This window comes from Phodopus roborovskii, unplaced genomic scaffold (assembly GCF_943737965.1).
Source record: "Phodopus roborovskii unplaced genomic scaffold, PHOROB, whole genome shotgun sequence".
Lineage (NCBI taxonomy): Eukaryota > Metazoa > Chordata > Mammalia > Rodentia > Cricetidae > Phodopus > Phodopus roborovskii.
In genome coordinates, this window is record NW_026126459.1 from 21,250,843 (window position 1) to 21,270,274 (window position 19,432).

General features: G+C 47.1%; 1 protein-coding gene across 2 annotated transcripts in view; it reads right to left on the bottom strand.

Annotated features, from left to right (window-relative positions):
* Positions 1–7,762: 7,762 nt before the first annotated feature.
* The window catches only part of Vdr (vitamin D receptor), a 32,769-nt gene continuing 21,099 nt past the window's right edge, over positions 7,763–19,432 (bottom strand). For both annotated transcript variants that reach the window (XM_051189778.1, XM_051189777.1), the window contains exons 6-9: positions 18,096–18,267; positions 10,755–10,906; positions 10,468–10,584; positions 7,763–8,802 (exon numbers count right to left, since the gene is read on the bottom strand). In XM_051189778.1, the coding sequence (XP_051045735.1) occupies positions 8,543–8,802; positions 10,468–10,584; positions 10,755–10,906; positions 18,096–18,267 (701 nt within the window). In that variant the 3' untranslated portion in view covers positions 7,763–8,542. The remainder of the gene's footprint in view (positions 8,803–10,467; positions 10,585–10,754; positions 10,907–18,095; positions 18,268–19,432) is intronic.

The window sequence follows — 19,432 nt, forward strand, 5'->3', positions numbered from 1 at the left end:
ACCAATATCCCTGTCTGCCACCCCTTTGTTCTCTGCTCCAGCACCTCAAGTCCTTTCTGTAAACAGAAAGCAAGGAGTCCCTTAGGGTGGGGTTTCTATCAGAGAGGAAGTGGAGTTGGCTTCCCCCATCTCTTTTTTTATCGTTTCCCCTCATCCTCTTTTTATCACCCAGGACTGATTTAGAATCCACTCCCTTGTACCTCTAGGGCTCCTGGGTGGGAAAGGATTCTGCATTGAAGTCCGCATGACTGGGGTGGGGAGTACACACAAAAGACACCAGCTTCTCATGCCTGGCCAGGTTGCCTTCAGCTCTCAGACTTTGCCAGGACAGGTTTCCTGGGGTCCACTATCAGGATCACTTGATCTATGTGGCCATGCTAGAAGGTAGTGGGAGAAACGGTAGCCAGGTGCCAACCAAGGCAGAGCACTTGCCCTTTCGTCTGCCCAGTTGCCATAGGTATTCACAGATGCCTGCAAGAATTTCCATTAAATGGGTCTGGGTGAGGGTGGCATGGGCCTTTGCAAAGTCCTGGAACTGAGTGCCAGTGAAAAAGGTAGAAGGGAGAATTCTCTCCTCCTTCAAAGCAAAATAGGAACTGTCAAGTTGGTCACTCCCCTTCAGGGTTGGGCCTTCGAAAGAGAGCTCTGCCCAGAGCCCCAGGACTGCCTGGGATTTCTCCAGCTTTCTTTGATCGGCAGCATAGAACCTAACAGGCTGTGCCTTTCTTTCTGGTCCCAGCTAAGAGGAGATTTGCAGCTTGAGATTTGATACTTGATTTTTCCCTTCTTGATTGTCCTGCATCCAATAACCCTGGGTCCTGACCCTGAGCTCAGATCTGGTCTGATTTACAGGTATCTGTATAGACTTGGGTGGAAATGGTTGGGCCCCTTAGAGCATGGGCAAGCTCCCCACATTCCTGCAGAGTAAATAATCTTTCCAAATATTCTTTTTACCTGAGAACACACCTCTCCTTACCCACCCCTTCCTTACCAGTTCTGTCTTCAACACTGAATAGAAGAGTCCCCAAGTAATACAAAAAAACCGTCCTTGGCTCCATCTCCTTCAATACTGTCCCCAGCTAATTCACAAAGGCTGACCAGCGGAGGGCTGGCCTTGGCTCCATGTCCTCCAACAGGAACCTAAATTTTGGAAGATTCAAGGCTCAGAGAAGTATCACAAATATTAGATAGGGCTGGAGAGATAGCTTAGTGGTAAGAACACTTGTTCTTGCAGAGGATCCATGTTTGATTCCCAGGATCCACATGGTGGCTCATAGTCATTCGTAATTCCAGTCTCAGGGGATCCTGAGTCTTCTGACTTCCCTGGGCACCAGACAAGCAAGCACATGGTACACATAGGTACATGCAGACAAAATATGCATACACATAAACAAATCTGAAAAAAAAAAAGAGACTCCTGGATGACAAAAGGAGGAGTCAGAAGATTCAAGCAGCCTAGCAGGATAAATTGTTAGAGTGATGTGAATATCTGAATGCTGAGTTCTCAATTGGTATGAAACCCAGTCTGGCCAAATAGAGGAGAGAAATACCATGGAGGAACACAGAGAGGTAGTTGTCATATGGGTTTTGAAGCCACATGGACTTAACTGTTCAATTTCCCAAGTCTAAGGGAAAGGTTTACGTTTGCATAAACATTTCCATTTCATTTTCTTGCAGGGACTCCAGCAAAATGTTGGTTGGTTGTTTTGAGAAAGTTTCTTGATAGAAAGCTCCAGTTGGCCTTAGAATCCTCCTGCCCCTGCCTCTGGAGCACTGGAATTACAGACCTGTGACACCCTGCTGGTTTCCAGAAAACCTCTCTAAACATGATGGTTTATTGTGAAAAATAGGTCTTTCCAAGGCTCACAGACATGGCTGGCACATTGTGTTTCAACCATCCATCCACATGTTCATGGATCTATGGGAGCTCTGCTTTGTTCCAGGCTAGTAAACAAGCTTGAAACACATGCCACACTTCCTTCTATGGCACCATGAAAGTGGGATTTTACATAAATGGGGCGAGCATGGCAGGAATGTTAGTCCAGGATGGTGAAGGGCAGAGGAGAACCAGAGAAAACTATGAAGTCTGAGCCCGAGACTTAAGGAGCAAAAGGAACTTGTCTTATTGGGGTAACTATAAGGGCAAAGAACAAGGCAGGTTCTTCAGGGGGGTGGGGTAAGGCAGTGTGCAGAAGGCATACAGCATGGGCCCCAAAGTGTAGTCTGGGAGTCTTGGAGACCCTGCAAAAGCAAAGGTTGTAACTCTTTTTATAATAATACTACCAAGACACGATTTACCCTTTTTATTCCTATTCCCAAATTTACAGTGCCTCCCTTTCCCCAAAGCAGCTTCCACCATGACATGGGATACTACACCAGGCTGAATGCAGGCTTCCATGATGATGTGAAATCCACATGAGGTTGAACTCAGAAGCTGATAATGAACTAGGTTCTGTTAAGCCCAACATTAAAGAGCTTCAAGAAACAGTATCTTTGTCTTAAATTAGTGCTGCTCTGAAGAATGGCCATTTTAAATATTAATGTCCAACAGATGCATTTTTAGTATATTTAGAAACTTACTGAATGTGTACTTTATATTTATGTTTTGATCTCTAACATCATAAATGCCGGATTGCAGGGCACCTTGGGATACGTGAATGCTGGGATATGTGAGCGTGACAAAGGTGGCAAATCAAATCTGATTCTTGATACTTATGCAGAGGCTCCTCTGAGCTGCCAGCATTCACCTCGGTTTGCGTGTAATCCACACGTCATGGAGGCAGGAGTTAAGGAGTGCTGGTTTTGTTTTTTCTTCATTTGTTGGTTTGTGGGGATGAAGTTGGAAAAGAAAGGATATAACTGAAGAAGTTGGGGATGGCAGTAACCATATTCTTTGAATACCGATATAGATTCCACCCCCAGGTCCCAACAATCTGGTTCAGTTGGGTACAATGTGGCTCTCATTAAATGACTCACCTGCCCTCTGGTGGCCAGATGGCCAATGACATCTTTAGATCCTGATCATTAGAGACCATAAGAAGTCCCTATCTAGCAAGAGGCAGAGATCTGAAGAAGAGGCTATAGACATCAGTCTGGGGACAATCAAGTGACCCAGAAAGAATCAGTGGTCAGAGTATGGGAACAATGTCACCTCCTTAGTACACACTTATTTGACCACCCTGAAGTCCAACAATGATATTGTTAGGTCTTTCTGATTGATGGTTATATGCCAGATACTGTGATGAATTCTTTATACAGACTGACATGTAGCAACAGTAACCCATCAAGGTGGCTACTGTTACTTCTGCCATTTTATAGAGGAAGAAACCAAGGCTCAAAAACATCATGCAACAACCTCAGGCCTGGGTGTAGTTTCCGCCCTTAACTGTTACACTCGGTGGCTTCCTCTGTCACTGTTTCCAATGGTCTGTTTGTGGGCCTGTGCTTTTAGGAACTTTGGAAAGAAGACACAGTCGGGCTTGTGGACTACCCCAGGCTTCTCACTCTCAGCACAAGTGGAACTCAGAGGCAACAAGTACAAAGTCTTGATCTTGGGAGGCCCCTGCTTGAGGTGTTCAATATACTGAGGTAAGAGAACGCCAACAGGTTGACTTCAGCAGCAGGACCTCAGGGCTTTGCTGTATGGTAGTACCTCCCCCTAGTGGTGAGTCTCAAGATAAGTTTCCAGGTGAGATTTGACTGTTGGATGGGGCTCAAGAAACCCTATGGAGCAGGTGTCCTCTTCCCCAGAACCGCAAGAAAGGCACTGGAATACATCTACCTCTCCCCAGCCAGAGAAATCTTCTGAAAAAGGTCCTGACTGGATTAGATAGAATAAGAAATATGATCCACTTCTACCAGCTCTTGTCATATCTCAAGGTCATGTCAAGGTCACCCTTGATTCTGGGGGATGTTCTGCACCTAATGGCTCTCTGAAATGAAAGAAAACCAGGGTAGGAGGGAGATAGGAGGATAAGAGGGGTGTAAAATGAATACACTGAATTAATTTTAAAAAAATAGAAAATTTATCTTCCTCAATAGGAGACCAGCCAAAGTCCAGCGCAGTTCCAGGCTCCCCTTGATTGGCATTACGACTTCCAATGAGATGTTTCTCAGCCCAGCTCCTCTGTCTCACGTTATTCCATACAAACTCTCTTCAGTAAAACTCTGGCCTCCAAACTCCATTTTAGGGTCTGTTTCCCTTGAGCCCCTCACATGCTACCTAGTATGTGACGTGTGTATGGCCGCTCAGAAGCAGTTGTCTGCTGCAGTGAACTCTGCCCCACAATATCCCCTCTCTCATACTACCAGGGGTTATCATCCAGGCAAACCTGCCCCTGCCCCTTGGGGATCTGGCAGAATAGTCACCCCTGCACACATGGCAAGCAGTACCCTGGCTCTGTATGCAGGTGCAAAGGTCCCTTTAAGAGACAAGCTCAGCCCACTCCTGCTCTCTTTTCTGACATTTCTCTGGGGAGGCAGACAAATCTCTCTCTCTCCCTCCCTCTCTCTCTCTCCTCTCTCTCCCTCTTTTCCCTTCCCCCACTCACTTCCCTTCCCCCAATAAAGCTTCCTTCCCGTGTAAGTTCTGCCTGCATGGTGATATTCATCCCTCACCCGCCATGGGATCCACCAAGGTTCCCCCTGTGCCACATATATCACCAGAAGCATTGAGCTTGAAATTAGTCCATGCTATAGAGTAAGGCCAGCCTGTGCTATGGGGAAAACTGCTTGGGATAGACCACCCCTGTGATAATAAAAGTGTTCTGATGAGCATTGTCCCTAATGGCAGTTCTGAGGCCACTGAGTACTGGAAGTCTGAGAACTGTGGCTTGTCCAGTTGAAGAACTGAATGCTTACTTTGGTTTGATCCGCACACTCCCCACCCCCCTCCCAACACACACACAGTATGAGAGGTTTTTGTTTGTTGTTTTGTTCTTTGTAATGCCTAGTGGAAATGGCTTGTTTATTTATTTATTTATTTTTTTTTTTTTTGAGACAGGATCTCTCTACATAGCCATTGCCATCCTGGAGCTCACTCTGTAGACCAGGCTGGCCTTGAACCCACAGAGATCTGCCTGTCTCTGCCTCCTGAGTGCTGGTATTAAGGATGTGCACAACCATACCCTGTCTTTGATTTAGTTTTAGTGATTTTAAATTTAAATGGAGCATAGTGACATATGCCTTTCCAAGAACTCAGGAGGCAGAGGCAGGTCCATCTCTGAGTTCAAGGTCAGCCTAGTCTACAAGGACAGCTAGGGATACACTGAGAAAAACCTGTCTTGAAAAATAAATAAATAAAATTAAAAAATTAAATGGCTCAACAGGTATAGAACAAAAGCTTGGTGTGCGAACACTCGTCACTTTGGTCTGATTCTAATGTTCCCTGATTGTGTGCTGGATTTGTGGTGCTGTTTCTCAGTTCCACAGATAGGCCTTATGTAGGTAACTATGGGTTTCCTTTCTCTGAGTTAACTTATTTCTCATGACAAAGCTCTCCAGCCCTCTCCTCTCATCTCATTCTACTGGGATGTCTTAGCCTGGGGCTTGAAATCTTTTCAGATGCTTCTGCAAATTAAAGTAAATCACACCCCAGGTTTCTGCCATCTGCAATTCTCTGTGTTAAGTCCTTGGTTGGGAATATTCTTGTTTGCTGTATCTGTCTTACTCCCTTGGGCCCCTAAGGAGTCATATTTATACACAGAGGTACTTGTAACACTCCAAGGTACTGGCCTAAACGCTGTCTCCAATGCAAGGACTATTGTTGCCAGTAGTCCCTTGGTTTCATTCTTGATCTTTGTTAAGTGCCACATCTAACTGAGGCCAACACATTATTAGGCCAGGTGCTTCTTGCGTGTAGAGCACCCTGTGACCCGGCACACCCAGTTTCCCCATCTCTGAATAGAAACTTTCCTTAGCAAGACTGGAATCATTTGCCACACCGCTTAACTCTATAGGGGGCAGTAGAACATTGCAATTAATCCAGAGACAGCTGCCCAGGTCTGAACTCCACTTCTCACTCGCCACCTGTGAAGCTTTGGACAGCTAATCCCCTCTGCCACATGGGGACAACCATAGTGCATCTTTCATGAGGTCCTTATAAAGATCATGCAGGTTGGTTATCATGAGGCATTTATTTACAGCGGTAATTGTCACAAAGTAAGTGCCGTGTAAAGCTAAACCACTTTAATTACCATTGGCAAAGCATTTTCATTGGTTTATTTGACAAGCTCTTGGAAACACTTTTTTTTTTTCTCTTTGGAGGCAGGCTATTTAGATGTCTAACTTCTGCCATATTCGTCATTTATCTCAATCATTGCTGTTGGCCTGGCTAGGACTCCCTGTTCTACTTAGACAGCAGGAGAATTTGCCTATCTCAAGAAATTGTGCTGATTTTCCATTTTGGTGACTGTCCATTTCCCTTTCATGTCTAATAAAATCCCTCTCAGAAGTGTGAGCTCTTTCAACACCTACCTCTTCATGTTCAAAATAAACAAACTAGATATTTCTAAACACTACCTGGCCCTGTTTCACTTTCCTACCGGTTCCTAGGCTTCCTTTGGGGGGCTCCCTCAGTGGTGGTAACTGGCCTTCTCTGGAAGCCTGTGAGTTTCAGGGAGAGGGCAGGAAGGGAAGAGGACAGAGGCTTTCCCAAAGCTGACACGTTATTGACAATTTAACAGCAGCACACAGAGCTGAGGTGGAGTGTCCAAAAGCCAGGCCTCACTCAGGGAGGCCAGAGTGCCTGCTCTCCTCCTTTGGATGGGCAGGTGGGTGCATTTTTCCCCCCAGGGGAAGAAGAAAAGTCCCAGGTGAAGGTTTGCTCTAAAATCCAGGGCTTCCTCAAATCTTGGGTCAACTACCAGAGCAGTGGAAACAGGCTTGATATAAAACGGCCCAGGACTATAAGTTCCAAGTTTCTCCAGGTCTGGGATGTTTCTAATTATAAGAGTCCCAGTAAACCACACTTTCCTCTAATGGCAGGTTCTCATCATAAAGGGTTGAAGTAGCTTAGCAATTTTCAAACTTTCCCTCCCATTGAATAGTGAGCTGAATCAATGTGTTCTGCAGCTAAAATCAAAGGTCTCTAGTTTTTTTTTTTTTTTTTTTTTTGTGAAGTAGCAATAATCATCAATGTACAGTATTTCACACACACACACACTCACACTCATAAATCGATGATCCAGATGTTGCCACCTCAGTGTAGAACACAGTATGGGTGAGGTCTAATTCTGAAAACAACTCTGTTCTGATATATTTTAAATGAAGCCTTCTGACTGCCGCTATGAAATACAGGGATGTGACCCAACACATTTTTCACTTGAGTTCTGGGAAACACAGGGCCAGATGGGAACTAATGGTTCTTGCAAAGTTAAATGCATGAGAACCTCTTCTGTATGGGTCTGGCACACCTACAACCCATGATCAGAAAGGGGTGTACTTGGGGGTGAGCAAGATGAGGGTTCCAAATTCCCGGGCTATGCTTCTGAGGAGACGTTGCTGTTCCAAATGGGGGTGTTGGGAAAGCTGAGATGACTTCTGGTACATTCTTGGTGACCAGAGGGTGAGGCCCTGGGAGGCCTAAGAATGAGGTGCTTTTCTAGTAGGTGGTAAGGCACTGGCAGGGTAAGGGTTAAAGACAGGGCTGGGAATTTTCTGAAAGTTGGGAACATTTGGTCTGGACACCTCTGGAGAGATCCCATTATCTCCAGGCTGAGGGACCCTGGCTTGATGACAAGGACAGAGGGGTCTCCACTCATGGTCCTGCTGGGAGGCTGGCTCTGTTCTTTATTACTCGGGGCTGGGCTACAACCCTTGGGGCCTTTCCTCGGGTGTTTTCTAGGTCAGTGGTTCTGGGAATGGATTAGGCCTGTACCAGAGGTACTGGCTCCTGGGAGTTCCCATGATAAAACCTCAAAGGTGGGAACTAGGTGAGTACTCATTGGCTAGTGTGGTATGTATTTGGTCATCTTGGCAGTGAATGAGTCTGTGAATATAATGGCAGAGGAAGGAGGCCCCGCAGTGAGCGACTGCCCTGGGATGGGATAGTGCACACTGGTGGCAGGATGAGATGGGATACAGGGATTGTAGGTAGGTTGTATATCCTTTTTGGCAGGGGTAAGGGATTTCCCACCAGGCTCTGGGCAAGTGGGGCCGGAGTCAGGGGAGATACAGGTAGCTGTCCCTGAGGCATGGGCACATTTCTCCTGCCTGCCTCCCTCGACACGAGCAGCAACCCCTTATAGTGGGAACATCCTTAGGCAGGGCTCTGCCGGCAGCCTCTGCCTCTACCCCCACTTAAGTTTCTTTATCAAATGAATAGCAGTCTCTAATAACTGAAGTCTCTAGGGACAGGGCCAACCTGTGGTCTGCAGGAAAGGGAGACAGGGTAGGCAGGAGAAAGGATGAACATGGCGATGGCAGAGGAAGGACTGAACTCCAGAAGGGGCAGGAGGCATCGCTGGGCTGCAACCAGCCCAGAGCCTGGGTACAGGGCCCTGGAGGAGCGGCCCCACCCAGGCACTACTGCAGGCCACCCTGGTCAGGAGATCTCATTGCCAAACACCTCTAGCACAAGGGGTGTGAGCTTCGTGCTATTCTCGGGCTGGAAGGAGAGGGAGCGGTACTGTTTAGAATGTTCCTCGTTGAGGCTTCGCAGGTCAGCCAACTTCTGGATCATCTTGGCATAGAGCTGGTGGCTGCCTGGGGGTGGGTGGCGGCAGCGGATATAGGTCTGCAGTGTGTTGGATAGGCGATCCTGAATAGCTTCAACCAGCTTGGCATCCTGTACCCCAGGTCGGTCTATGTCACAGGGGATGGAGGGAGACACAGGGGTGCACAGATGAATTCCTTAATGCTTAGTTTCACAACATCCACCCACACAGATGCCCATGTCAGCATTCCCCCCCATGACGTCCCACTGCATTTGGGACCAAGCCCTCCCATGGGCTCCTTTGGACCTGTCCCCACCATGTCACTTCTTCTGCCTCTAGGTTTAGTCTTTGGTATTCCTGTCCTCCACAGTGGCCAGCCGATCTTCCCTCTGCCTGGGAGTCAGCCCTTGTCTATTTGCCTGACTGACTGGTCACTGGGGATGAGACTCAAAGCCCTTCCTGAAGGCTGTCCCCAATTCCCTCCACCTTCCTGCTCCAGATCTACCTCAGCATCACAGCATCTTCATATTCAAGACTCATATTGCAAATGAGTAGATACTAGCATTCGTTTCCCCCTAACCTTCATGAGAGAAAAGTCTATCCTGTTTGCTGAGACTTCCTGTGCCTTGCCCAGTGCTTGGCCATAGTAAGTGCTCAGTATATCATTACTGAGTATGTAAATGAGAAGTACATACCAGCTGGGCAGCAGGAGGGGAACCTTTGTCTATCTCTTGGGCCATCAGCCTGGGAAGGCCAATAGTTTTTCCCTGTGCACATGTGGTCCAGGCTGAGTTAGGGCTGTATCCTTTGGGCTTTGTCACCAATATAACCTCTCTAAGACCATAACTTCCTTCTTAGTCTTTTTCATGCTTTGGTCACAGCCCAGAGCCTCCAAAATCAACCCAGGCGGGAACCATCCATTGCTCCACAAGGGTTTGTGCCCTGCCTCCAAGGAATCTCGGGTGACAGAGAAGTTCATCCCAGTTCACACAAGAACACAGCTTGAACATTGGCAACACCCAAGGCCGATGTGTGGCCTATGGAACCCTGTTCATCTGGTTCCTCAAAGTCCTATGAATCACCCTGGGCTCCATGGGACAAAGCCACATGTAACACGAAAAAAAAAAAAAAATCCCAGAGACTGGTACTGGGGTTCAAACTTCAAGCTGAAGATTAGAAAACCTAAGTAGAGGCCCCTAGCTCTAACAACTACCTCAGGATGAATGGGCTGATCCTGCTGCCTCTAGAGCAGTGTGGCTGGAGAATCTTAAGACTGAATGTCTTCTTATCCTCAATGTGGCTGGAGAATGAATGCCTGATACTGACTACTGAAGACCCTGCTCCTACCTTTTATACCTCTCTACTACTAGACTTAAAGGTGTGTGATCCCAGGTGCTGAGACCATCTTTGTGTGAGCTGTTTCTCTCTGGGTGGCCTTGAACTCACAGAGATCCATCTACCTTTTAATCCTGAGTCCCAGGATTAGAGGTGTGTACCACTACCTCCTAGCTTCTGGCTGCTGGGATTAAAGGTGTGTGCCTGGATTATATGGCTTGTGGCTGGCTTTGCTTTCTGAATCCTCAGGCATGTTTCAATATAAATCATAAATAATATATCACCACAGCCTCATGTGTTGAGGGGCCCCTCCACGTGCCCTGTGGACTATGCAAACCTAGCAGAGTGAGCATTTCCTTATTTGCCTTTCTTGTTCACTTCTCCCTCAGACTATCCTGCCAGTTCTGGCAGGTCTTTACCACATAACAGTCCCCACCACATCCCAGATCTCTCCGCTCCTCCCTGCTCAGCTCCATACCCGGGGAGACAATGCAGATGGCCATGAGCAGGACATGTTCCTCCTCATGTAAGTTCAGCTTCTTCAGTCCCACCTGGAACTTTATGAGGGGCTCGATCAGCTCCAGGGTGTGCCCAGCTGTGAAAGAGAACAGAATAACCTGAATCCATGACTGGGTACCCCCTTGCCCTTCTCTCCCTGTCGTTGCCCAGTCTCCTTCCATGTGCCTGGTTACAGCCCCCAGAGTCCAGAGGCTAGAAAGCGAGAGTCTAGGAGTTGGAGAAAACAGAGGAGGAGTCCAACCGCACCTTTGGTGACATCAGTGACATCATACTTGTAGTCCAGGCTGCCACAGTCCCAGGACATGTCATCCATGGTGAAAGACTGATTGGAGCGCAACATGATAACCTCAATGGCGCTTGACTTGAGTAGTACAATCTGGTCGTCGGAGGTGAGATCCCTGGTGGGGAAGGTAGGGAGGGAGAGGTCAGGCAACCAGTACAAGTCTTCAAGTCACAGGCACTTGTTTAGTGTTTGGACAGGGTTATTCTGGAAGGCAAGACAATGTGTCTGGGGGAGGAGAAACCAAGGCTTTTCCAGGAGCTCAGTGATTGATAGCAGAGGCTACCATGGCCAGGAAGAAGGGACAGTCAAAAAAAGCTCCCTGTGTGGTGGTTCACAACACAGGTTTGCAAAAGGTGTAGCAAGAGCCACCATCAACACCTTCTGTGTTTCCTTCTCCTCTTTCAGAGGCCCATTCCTCCCCAGTAGCAAGCTTAGTTAGCCACCTCCATCTCCAGGACACCTGCTGGGCTCTTGAGTTTATTCCTGTTCCTACTAGGACCATTCTGTCTCAGAGCTCCATCATTTTTTGTTCTTGATGGATATGTATGTGTGGGGACCAGAGGTTGATGTCCACTGTCTTCCACTGAACGCTGTGTCTGGAGATTGGTTCCTTGCTGAACCCAGAGCTGGCCATTTCAGATTGACTGCCTGGCTGGTGAGCTATAGGGATCTACTTGCCTTCCTACCTTAGCACTAGGGTTACAGATCCATATGGCCACATCTGGCTTTTACATGCATGTTGGGACTCCAAACTCAGCCCCTCATGCTTGCACAAAAGGCAATTGAGCTCCTGAACTGTCTCCATAGCTGTGGTGGTTTGAATGAGAACGGCTCTCATAGGCTCATGTATTTCAATGATTAGTTACTAGAGAGTGGAGCTGTTTGGGAAGGATTAGGGGGAGGTTTGGCCTTGCTGGAGTTAAGTGTGGTCATGTTGGAGGAAATGTGTCACTGGGGGTGGGCTTTGAGGTTTAAAGAGCCCACACACACCAGGTTCAGTGATTCTTTTTCTGCCTGCCACTTGTGGATCAGGATGTAAAGCTCTCAGCTACTGCCATGTTTCCTGACACAATGATCATGGACTAAACCTCTGAAACAGCAAGTCCTCAGTTAAATGCAAGCATTGCCTTGGTCAAGGAGTCTCTTCACAGCACGACACTAAGACAATGGCCCTCTCCACGGTTTGTGCAACAGTCTCTTACTGGAATTGCAGAGTCTCACTCTCATTCATCTTTCCCATTGCTGCTACAGGGCAATGTCATTCTTGTGCCCAAGATCCTCTCTAGGATCAAACACTCCAAGATCAAGCCCAGACTCCACAGTTTGGCTCTGCTTGGTCTTTCCAGGTCGCTTTTCCATTACAGTGCCACCACCCCTCCATTCTTGCAACATGGCACTACTCTGCATTCAATTTTGATGCACTCCTACACGTACCTTTGAGGATGTACAGTTTCAGCTAGGAAAAACTCTTTTCATTTTTTTATTACATTAATTTATCTTGTGTGCATATGGAGTGTGTGTGTGTGTGTGTGTGTGTGTGTGTGTGTGTGTGTGTGTGTGTGAACCACAGTGAATGGGTGGAGGTCAAAGGACTTGGGAGTGTCTCTCATTCTACCATGTGGGTCCTGTGGCAGCAAAAGCATTTCCTTTCTGAGCCATCTCACAGGGTTTAGAAAACCACCCGCCCCCCTCCGGCTGTCCTTGAACTTAGTCTGTAGACCAGGCTAGCCTGGGACTCACAGAGATCCTTCTGCCTCTGCCTCCTGAGTGCTGGGATTAAAGACGTGTGCCACCATCTTTTAGTGATCCATCACACCTTTCTGGTCTCAAAACCAAGTGTGATCTTCCATGGAGTCCCCACTCACTCCCAGCAGTCTGGACCAAATGGCAGAGTTGATTCTTTCTCTGTCACCAGTGCATATTGAGGGTGTTCACCTTTTACCCTTCCCTGCCTGTACTTGCCTCTGCCTCTGTTTGTTTTGTGTTCTGGACTCTGGAGTTCTACGTAGCCCAGGCTGGCTGGAGTTTTCTCTGCCTACTGAGAGCAGGGATTACCACTCCCTGCTCTAAGTTTTGTTTATAAGTTACTTGAGAGCCACACCACCTCTTAATTGCATTATTGTTTCCCACAGAATGATCAGGGAACCCTGGGTACAAGAGGATCAATAAACAAGTCTGTGTGACAAGAGGCCAATCATTGCAGTCTTCTGAGTCAAGAGCTGGGCTTGTCTGAGCAGCGGCAGAGAAGTGGCTGAGAGGCCAGCTTGCTTCTGGCTTTCTCTTCTTCCTTTTCCTGACTGTCCAGACTCCTCTGTAGAGACTTCTGTAGACAGGCTAAAACGTTTTATGCAGCACTTTAGTATGTAAGTGCAGGAAATGGATGAAGCATGGTGGGAAGAGGAACACTTCCAGTCTTAGGCGGCTAGCCAAGGATTGGGGCTGAGAAACTGCACAGGTACTCCACTTGGAAGGCTCCCGTTGACGACTGCATGGCCAGCTCCACTTCAGCATGTTGATGAATGGTTGTCACATGGCAGCTGCAGGTTTCTGCAAGAGCCAGGCCCATGGCCTCTGGATCCAGCTGTTAGCTCCCGCATCAATAGCCTCCTCTTCTATTGAGTGATAACCACTAGGACCAGACACCTGTGCACGTTATAGTGGCGCACAGTACCACCAGATGCCTCTAGCAGCTGCGAGAGCTCCTAACCATAGCTAATTGAATGTTTTTATTTTAAAATTTATTGTTATTATTATTATTGTGTGTGGTGGTGGTGCATGTGTGCTATGGCACACTTGTGGAGATCAGAGGACGATTTTGGAAAATCAGTTTTCTCTTCTCTTCCTCTTTTCTTTCTCTTCCATGGGTTCTGGGAAATTTGAACTCAGGGCATCAGACTTGGGCTGGAAGGCACTCTTACCTCTCTTACCTGCTAAGCCATCTCAGCAATCCTGGACCTTTCTTTCTTTCTTTCTTTTTTTTTTTTTTTTTTCTTTTTTTTTTTTTTTTTTTTTTGACAGGTTTCTCTATAGCTTTGGAACCTGTCCTGGAACTCGATCTGTAGACCAGGCTGGTCTTGAACTCAGAGATATCCCTGTCTTTGTCTCTCAAGTGCTGGGACTGAAGGCGTGTGCTACCACTGCCCAGCTTTTTTTTTTTTCTTTTCTCTTCTTTTTAAGATAACTACAGTGTCCTTCTATTATCTTTTTATATTCAACAATAGATTTAACAATATGGCATCTAAATGCTTGTAAGTATAAATACTCAATGCATGTTAAAAAAGTAAAACCTAACCAGCTTTAGTGATTCATGTCTATGATAACATTCAGGAGGCTGAAACAGGAGAGATTATCATGAGTTTAAGTTCAGCCTGGGCTACATAGTAAGTTCCAGACCACCCTGAGCTTCAAAGTGAGACCCGGTGTCAAAAACAAACAAACAAACAAACAAACACAGCTTCCATTTGAGTTTTAGCTCATTATCGTTAGGAATTACAGAAGTATAAAATCATATAAAAGTTTTTAAAAACCAGCTCGGTTTTCAGTAAGCACTGTCATGTTGCATCACAGTACTATACAATTCATCTTGGTCATTTCTCATTCCTGCTTTCCATGTGGCTGTGAGGAAGGTCCTTGCTCTATTCTGAACAGATGTCTAGAAGTAGTCATGCTGGCTGCTATGAATGGCAGATTTTAATAGACTGGTGTTTTCTACAATCCAGACACTATTGCTCTATGAGAAACCTATAACAACCCCACATTATACCCACAGCTGGGAAATACAGGGACTTTCTAAGCATGGTTCTCAGGAAACTGGGAAGGGGTTTGTTCTGCTAAAGCATGTACCAGCTCAAGGCCTGTCATCTCTCCCAGCCTACCGTCAACACCATTTACATCTGTGACCACTTCAGGACACCTGAGGTGTGCCTTGGAACTATGTTGCTGTCTGGCTGGCCCCTCCCTGCCTGCCTTCCCACGGTGTGGTATCTCCAGCAGGTTTGCCGCAGAGTTCTTATCTATTGGCAGCCATTGTTTACATGCCTATCTCTTCTATCAGACAGAGTCCCTGGAGGCCAGAGATGGTGTCCTAATCAACTTCCATCTCTCACAGTTTAGACAAGAAAGTTGCTGGACGGAAGGGTACAGGCTTGTGCAGGAGAGGGTGAGGGAAGCCCCTAGGGCCTGTGACTGGAGGCCACCCCAGGGAACGGAAGTAGTAGCAAGCTGCAGGTGTTTAGAGCCCATGAAGCTGGGCTTGAGCAGCTGTGGCCTTGTAGCCTACTTCACTGGGTACAGCAGCCGGGACACGCTCAGCCTGTATATCTACGGCTGCTCCTGACCCTACCTACTCCATGCACTTATTTTGTAGAGGTTTATGGGTGAGCTGGAGCAGATGAGGGAGGGGAGGCAGAAGGAGGGAGCAGAGCCAAGGGTGCACTACTGTGCTGTGTACACCCAGGAACTCCAGCCCTGGGTTGGTTCCATGCCCATGGGGGAGTTGCATCCGAACCCCAGTCCCCTCACCCACGCAGACGTCTCCTCCTGCCTTCCCCACCTGTCTCCCTCGCCTTCAGGCAGCAAGATCAAAGCTGCCAGGGAGGCAACTACTGTTCTCAGCAACCCTATAGTGTGGCAACCACAGACCTAGGGAACTGCCAGGCTGGATCCTGTCCAGGTGTGGTATCCCCTCTGTCTGATCAGGATATCCACACTAGTGTACTTCCAGAGCTCTGGCCAAGACCTGGGCCATTCTTGTAAAACAATCGGCTGAGATGTCTCAGGCCATGCTGAAGAGAAGCCAACCAAAGCTTGTTCAGAATCAATTTAGCCCATTTTGCCCAAGCCACCCACCCCATGTCTGCTCATGTATACCACACTTTGGCCATGACTACAGGGCTAAGCTAGTGAACCCTGTAGGGAAATGGGGCCCAAAAGGAAAGGAAGGAGTAGATTGTCTCAGCCTTGGAGAGAGAAATGGAGGAGAGAGAGTAAATAATAAGAGCTAAATAATGAGATATGAGGGTTGGGGGGGCAGAAGCTGGGATACTCAGGAGGAGGCAGTGCTGGGTGGTGTGGATTAGTGATGATTTTCTTCCTCTACCTCCTCCAAACACCAAACTTTAGCACGGGAGGGGGGGTGTCTCAGAAGCCACCTGTCCAACTCTGTCCCCCACCACAGTGGGGAAAAACGCTAATGGAGGAGACTTGACTCAGACTCAGTCAGGCAGGAGCAGCTGCGGGAAGGCCTCTAGTACCTTGGAGTATTTTGTTTTCTTTATACTAGTTTACACAAAACAAGACTTGGGAAGTTATGGAGCTTGCAAATAGCTGCCCGCAGCATGATAGAAGGTGGTGGAATTTGTGCTAAACAAAATGTGTTGCCAGTGCCATGGCTAGGCTCTGAGGGTGAAGCAGGCCTCACTCACACAGCAGACTCAGTGTGCCCACCTGGCTGACAGAACGCCCTTGTGCAGTGAGGTCCGGGTGGGGTGGGGGTCTCTTCTCCATGTTGGTCACACTGATTTTACCTGAGTTCGTGAGAGGCATAAGGCAACATATAGGAAGCTGTCTCCTGGCAGAAACCAACTGAACTACCAGTGCTGGGGGGGTTGAGGGGATGGTGTGGTAATTTCGACAATTGTGAAAAGCACCTCATGTTAGCATCTATCCAAAGGCAGCCAATGTTAAGTCACTAGCAGCTCCCAGGATGCAGCATGGGACCCTAGTTTCAGCATCTGGAAACAGTCTGGCCTTAGTTATTACTACCACGGGAAGGGACAACGATGATATCGTTTTGTGTTAACTTGACTTCTTCCTATTTCTTGACCATGTTTATAGATAGGCTTTATGGAAATGTACCCAATGAACTTTTGGAAACAATGAAGAAATTGGATATGCATAAATATAGGTCTAACCATATTTGAATGTGTGTGTGTGTGTGTATCAAGTGATAATACTGTATTGTTTCAAGAATATTTAGTACTGCATGGATATTCAGATATAAGTAACATACAAGTCTGTATATACATATACACACATGGTGTGTGTGTGTGTGTGTGCATGTTCAAATGTGTATAAGCATACATATGGAGGCCAGAGATTTACAGTTAATCATTAATCTCTCTCTTTATATGTATGTATATATATAATATATATTTATATCTTTATATATAATCTCTCTTTATACATAGAGGCAAGTTCTTCCTAGGTACTAGAGCTGGTTGGTGTGATGAGTCCAGGTAGACAGCTGGGCCTGGGGATCTCTCTCCTTCCAATTGCTGGGGTTATGATTACAGCACTAGTCTGGATTTTTTCTTTAACCTTTATTTTTATTTTATATGTATGGGCATTTTGCCTGTGTATATGTCTGCATACCACATGCATGCAGTATTTGTGGGGACCAGAAGAGTGTATTAGATGCCCTGAAACTGGACTTTGAGACAGTTGTGGGCTACCTTGTAGGTGCTGGGATTGGAACTTGGGTGCTATGGAAGAGCAGCCAGTGCTCTTGACTGCTGAGCCAGCTCTCCAGTCCTGGCCTGGATTTCTTATGTGGGTACTAAGGATATGAACTCTGGCCTTCACACTTGTACAAGTGCTCTTAACCACTGAGCTATCTCCCCCAACTGCACATGCGATTATTAAAGCAAATTTAGACATGAGTGAGCAAAATCTGCAAGAATGAGTCTGTAAGGCAAAACGTGCCCCCCCCCCCAGTAGAACTCTTTGTCTCCACCTATTTTGGAAAGAAGGGCTTAGTATGATTTGGAGATGGCAATTTGATTCGGATTTGGGTGAGAAATGTCAAGTCATGTATGCCAGGGAACCTGCCTCTAGTTTTCTAGGATTCCTGAATTATTTGACAAATCCAGAGTCCTACATGTTCTCTCCACTGTCACTTCATCCTGGCCTCGGAACTGGGTGTGCAGGAACCTTGTAGGTTGAATCTAAAGGGATGATGTGAGGATTAGTTTCAAGACAGCAGTGGGAGTCAGTTGCAGGTATCTAGGGTTCCTTGGCCTGATTCTGATGCCCTAAAAAGATCCCAGCTGGCCATGAAACCTCTGTGGGATGCCATTTCGCCACCCAGAAAGTGAGCAGTGGAACTGTTCTTAGAGGTCTCTCAACATAATGCTGGGCAGCTACATGTGCTAAAGGACAGTCCTGGTCTGGTCCAGAGGTCCTGGTGTAGGTGCTCTGGGACGGGCCTGAGGCTGTCGTTGGTGGAAGCAGCAGAAGATTGCCAGGGACTGTCTAGTTCCACATGGGATCCTAACGGTTTCCCACACACTGCAAGAGCTTCTTACCTGAATCCTGGTATCATCTTGGCAAAGCCGATGACCTTTTGGATGCTGTAGCTGACCAGGTCCGCTAGGTGGGGCAACATGGAGAGCTGAGACAGATCCAGGCTCACCAAAGGGTCATCAGAGTCCTCTTCATTCAAATCCAGGTTGGAAAAATTGGATGGTTCCATCATGTCTGGGGAAGATGATGGAAGAGAGGGAACTATTTAGGGATACCCTGGGCCAGGCCCTCATGTGAGGACCTCATGTTCACCTGAGACAGAGTTACCCCATAGTGACTGCCTTCTCTCAGGGTCGATCTTCCTTCCCGGGCTCCCTCTGGGTCTCTCCCCATCTCTTATTTTAGCTCTTTGAGGCAGTAAATCCAAGAAGCCAGAGACACTCTGGAAAAAAAGCCCTTTTTAGCTATAATTTTGCAAAGCATGCAGTCTTCCTAATAACTCAATTAAAACTGTGTTTAGGACCCCTCAACCTAGGAGCAAAGACTTACTTCCTCAATCCATGGGGCAAAAAAAAAAAAAAAAAAAAAAAAAAAAACAACCCATTTCTGTTATGATCAAGGAACTACAAGGTAGAGAACATTTACATTTTCCAACTATATACTAGAGACAAATATAAAGTTGATTCTGGCATTTGTGAAGACTAAAACGTTGAAGAGAGTCTTATGCAGTGAAGGGGGCTTCAGGCGGTGTGTGGTCATCTAAAAAGCTACCTGAAACTGGGGGTGAAAAGCCTTCAGTTGCTGAGTGTGGTCATGTGCACCTCTCAGGAGGTGAAGACAAGAGGATGAGAACCTCTTTTTGATTATGAGACAGGATCTCTCTATGTAGCCCAGGCTGCCCTGGAACTCACAGAGATCTACCTGCCTCTAGCACCAGAGTGCAGTGATTAAGGGTGTCCCCCCCCAGAGTGCAGTGATTAAGGGTGTGATCCCCCAGAGTGCAGTGATTAAGGGTGTCCCCCCCAGAGTGCAGTGATTAAGGGTGTGATCCTCCAGAGTGCAGTGATTAAGGGTGCCCCCCCAGAGTGCAGTGATTAAGGGTGTGATCCCCCAGAGTGCAGTGATTAAGGGTGTGATCCCCCAGAGTGCAGTGATTAAGGGTGCCCCCCCAGAGTGCAGTGATTAAGGGTGTGATCCCCCAGAGTGCAGTGATTAAGGGTGTCCCCCCCAGAGTGCAGTGATTAAGGGTGTGATCCCCCAGAGTGCAGTGATTAAGGGGGTGCCCCCCCAGGAGAGAGATCTTATTGTGTATATTGATTACACTTCCACGCATCCATTATAAGAAAAAATTGGAATAAGTATAAATATTTACCCAGGAGAAAAACTAAAAAAACTAGGA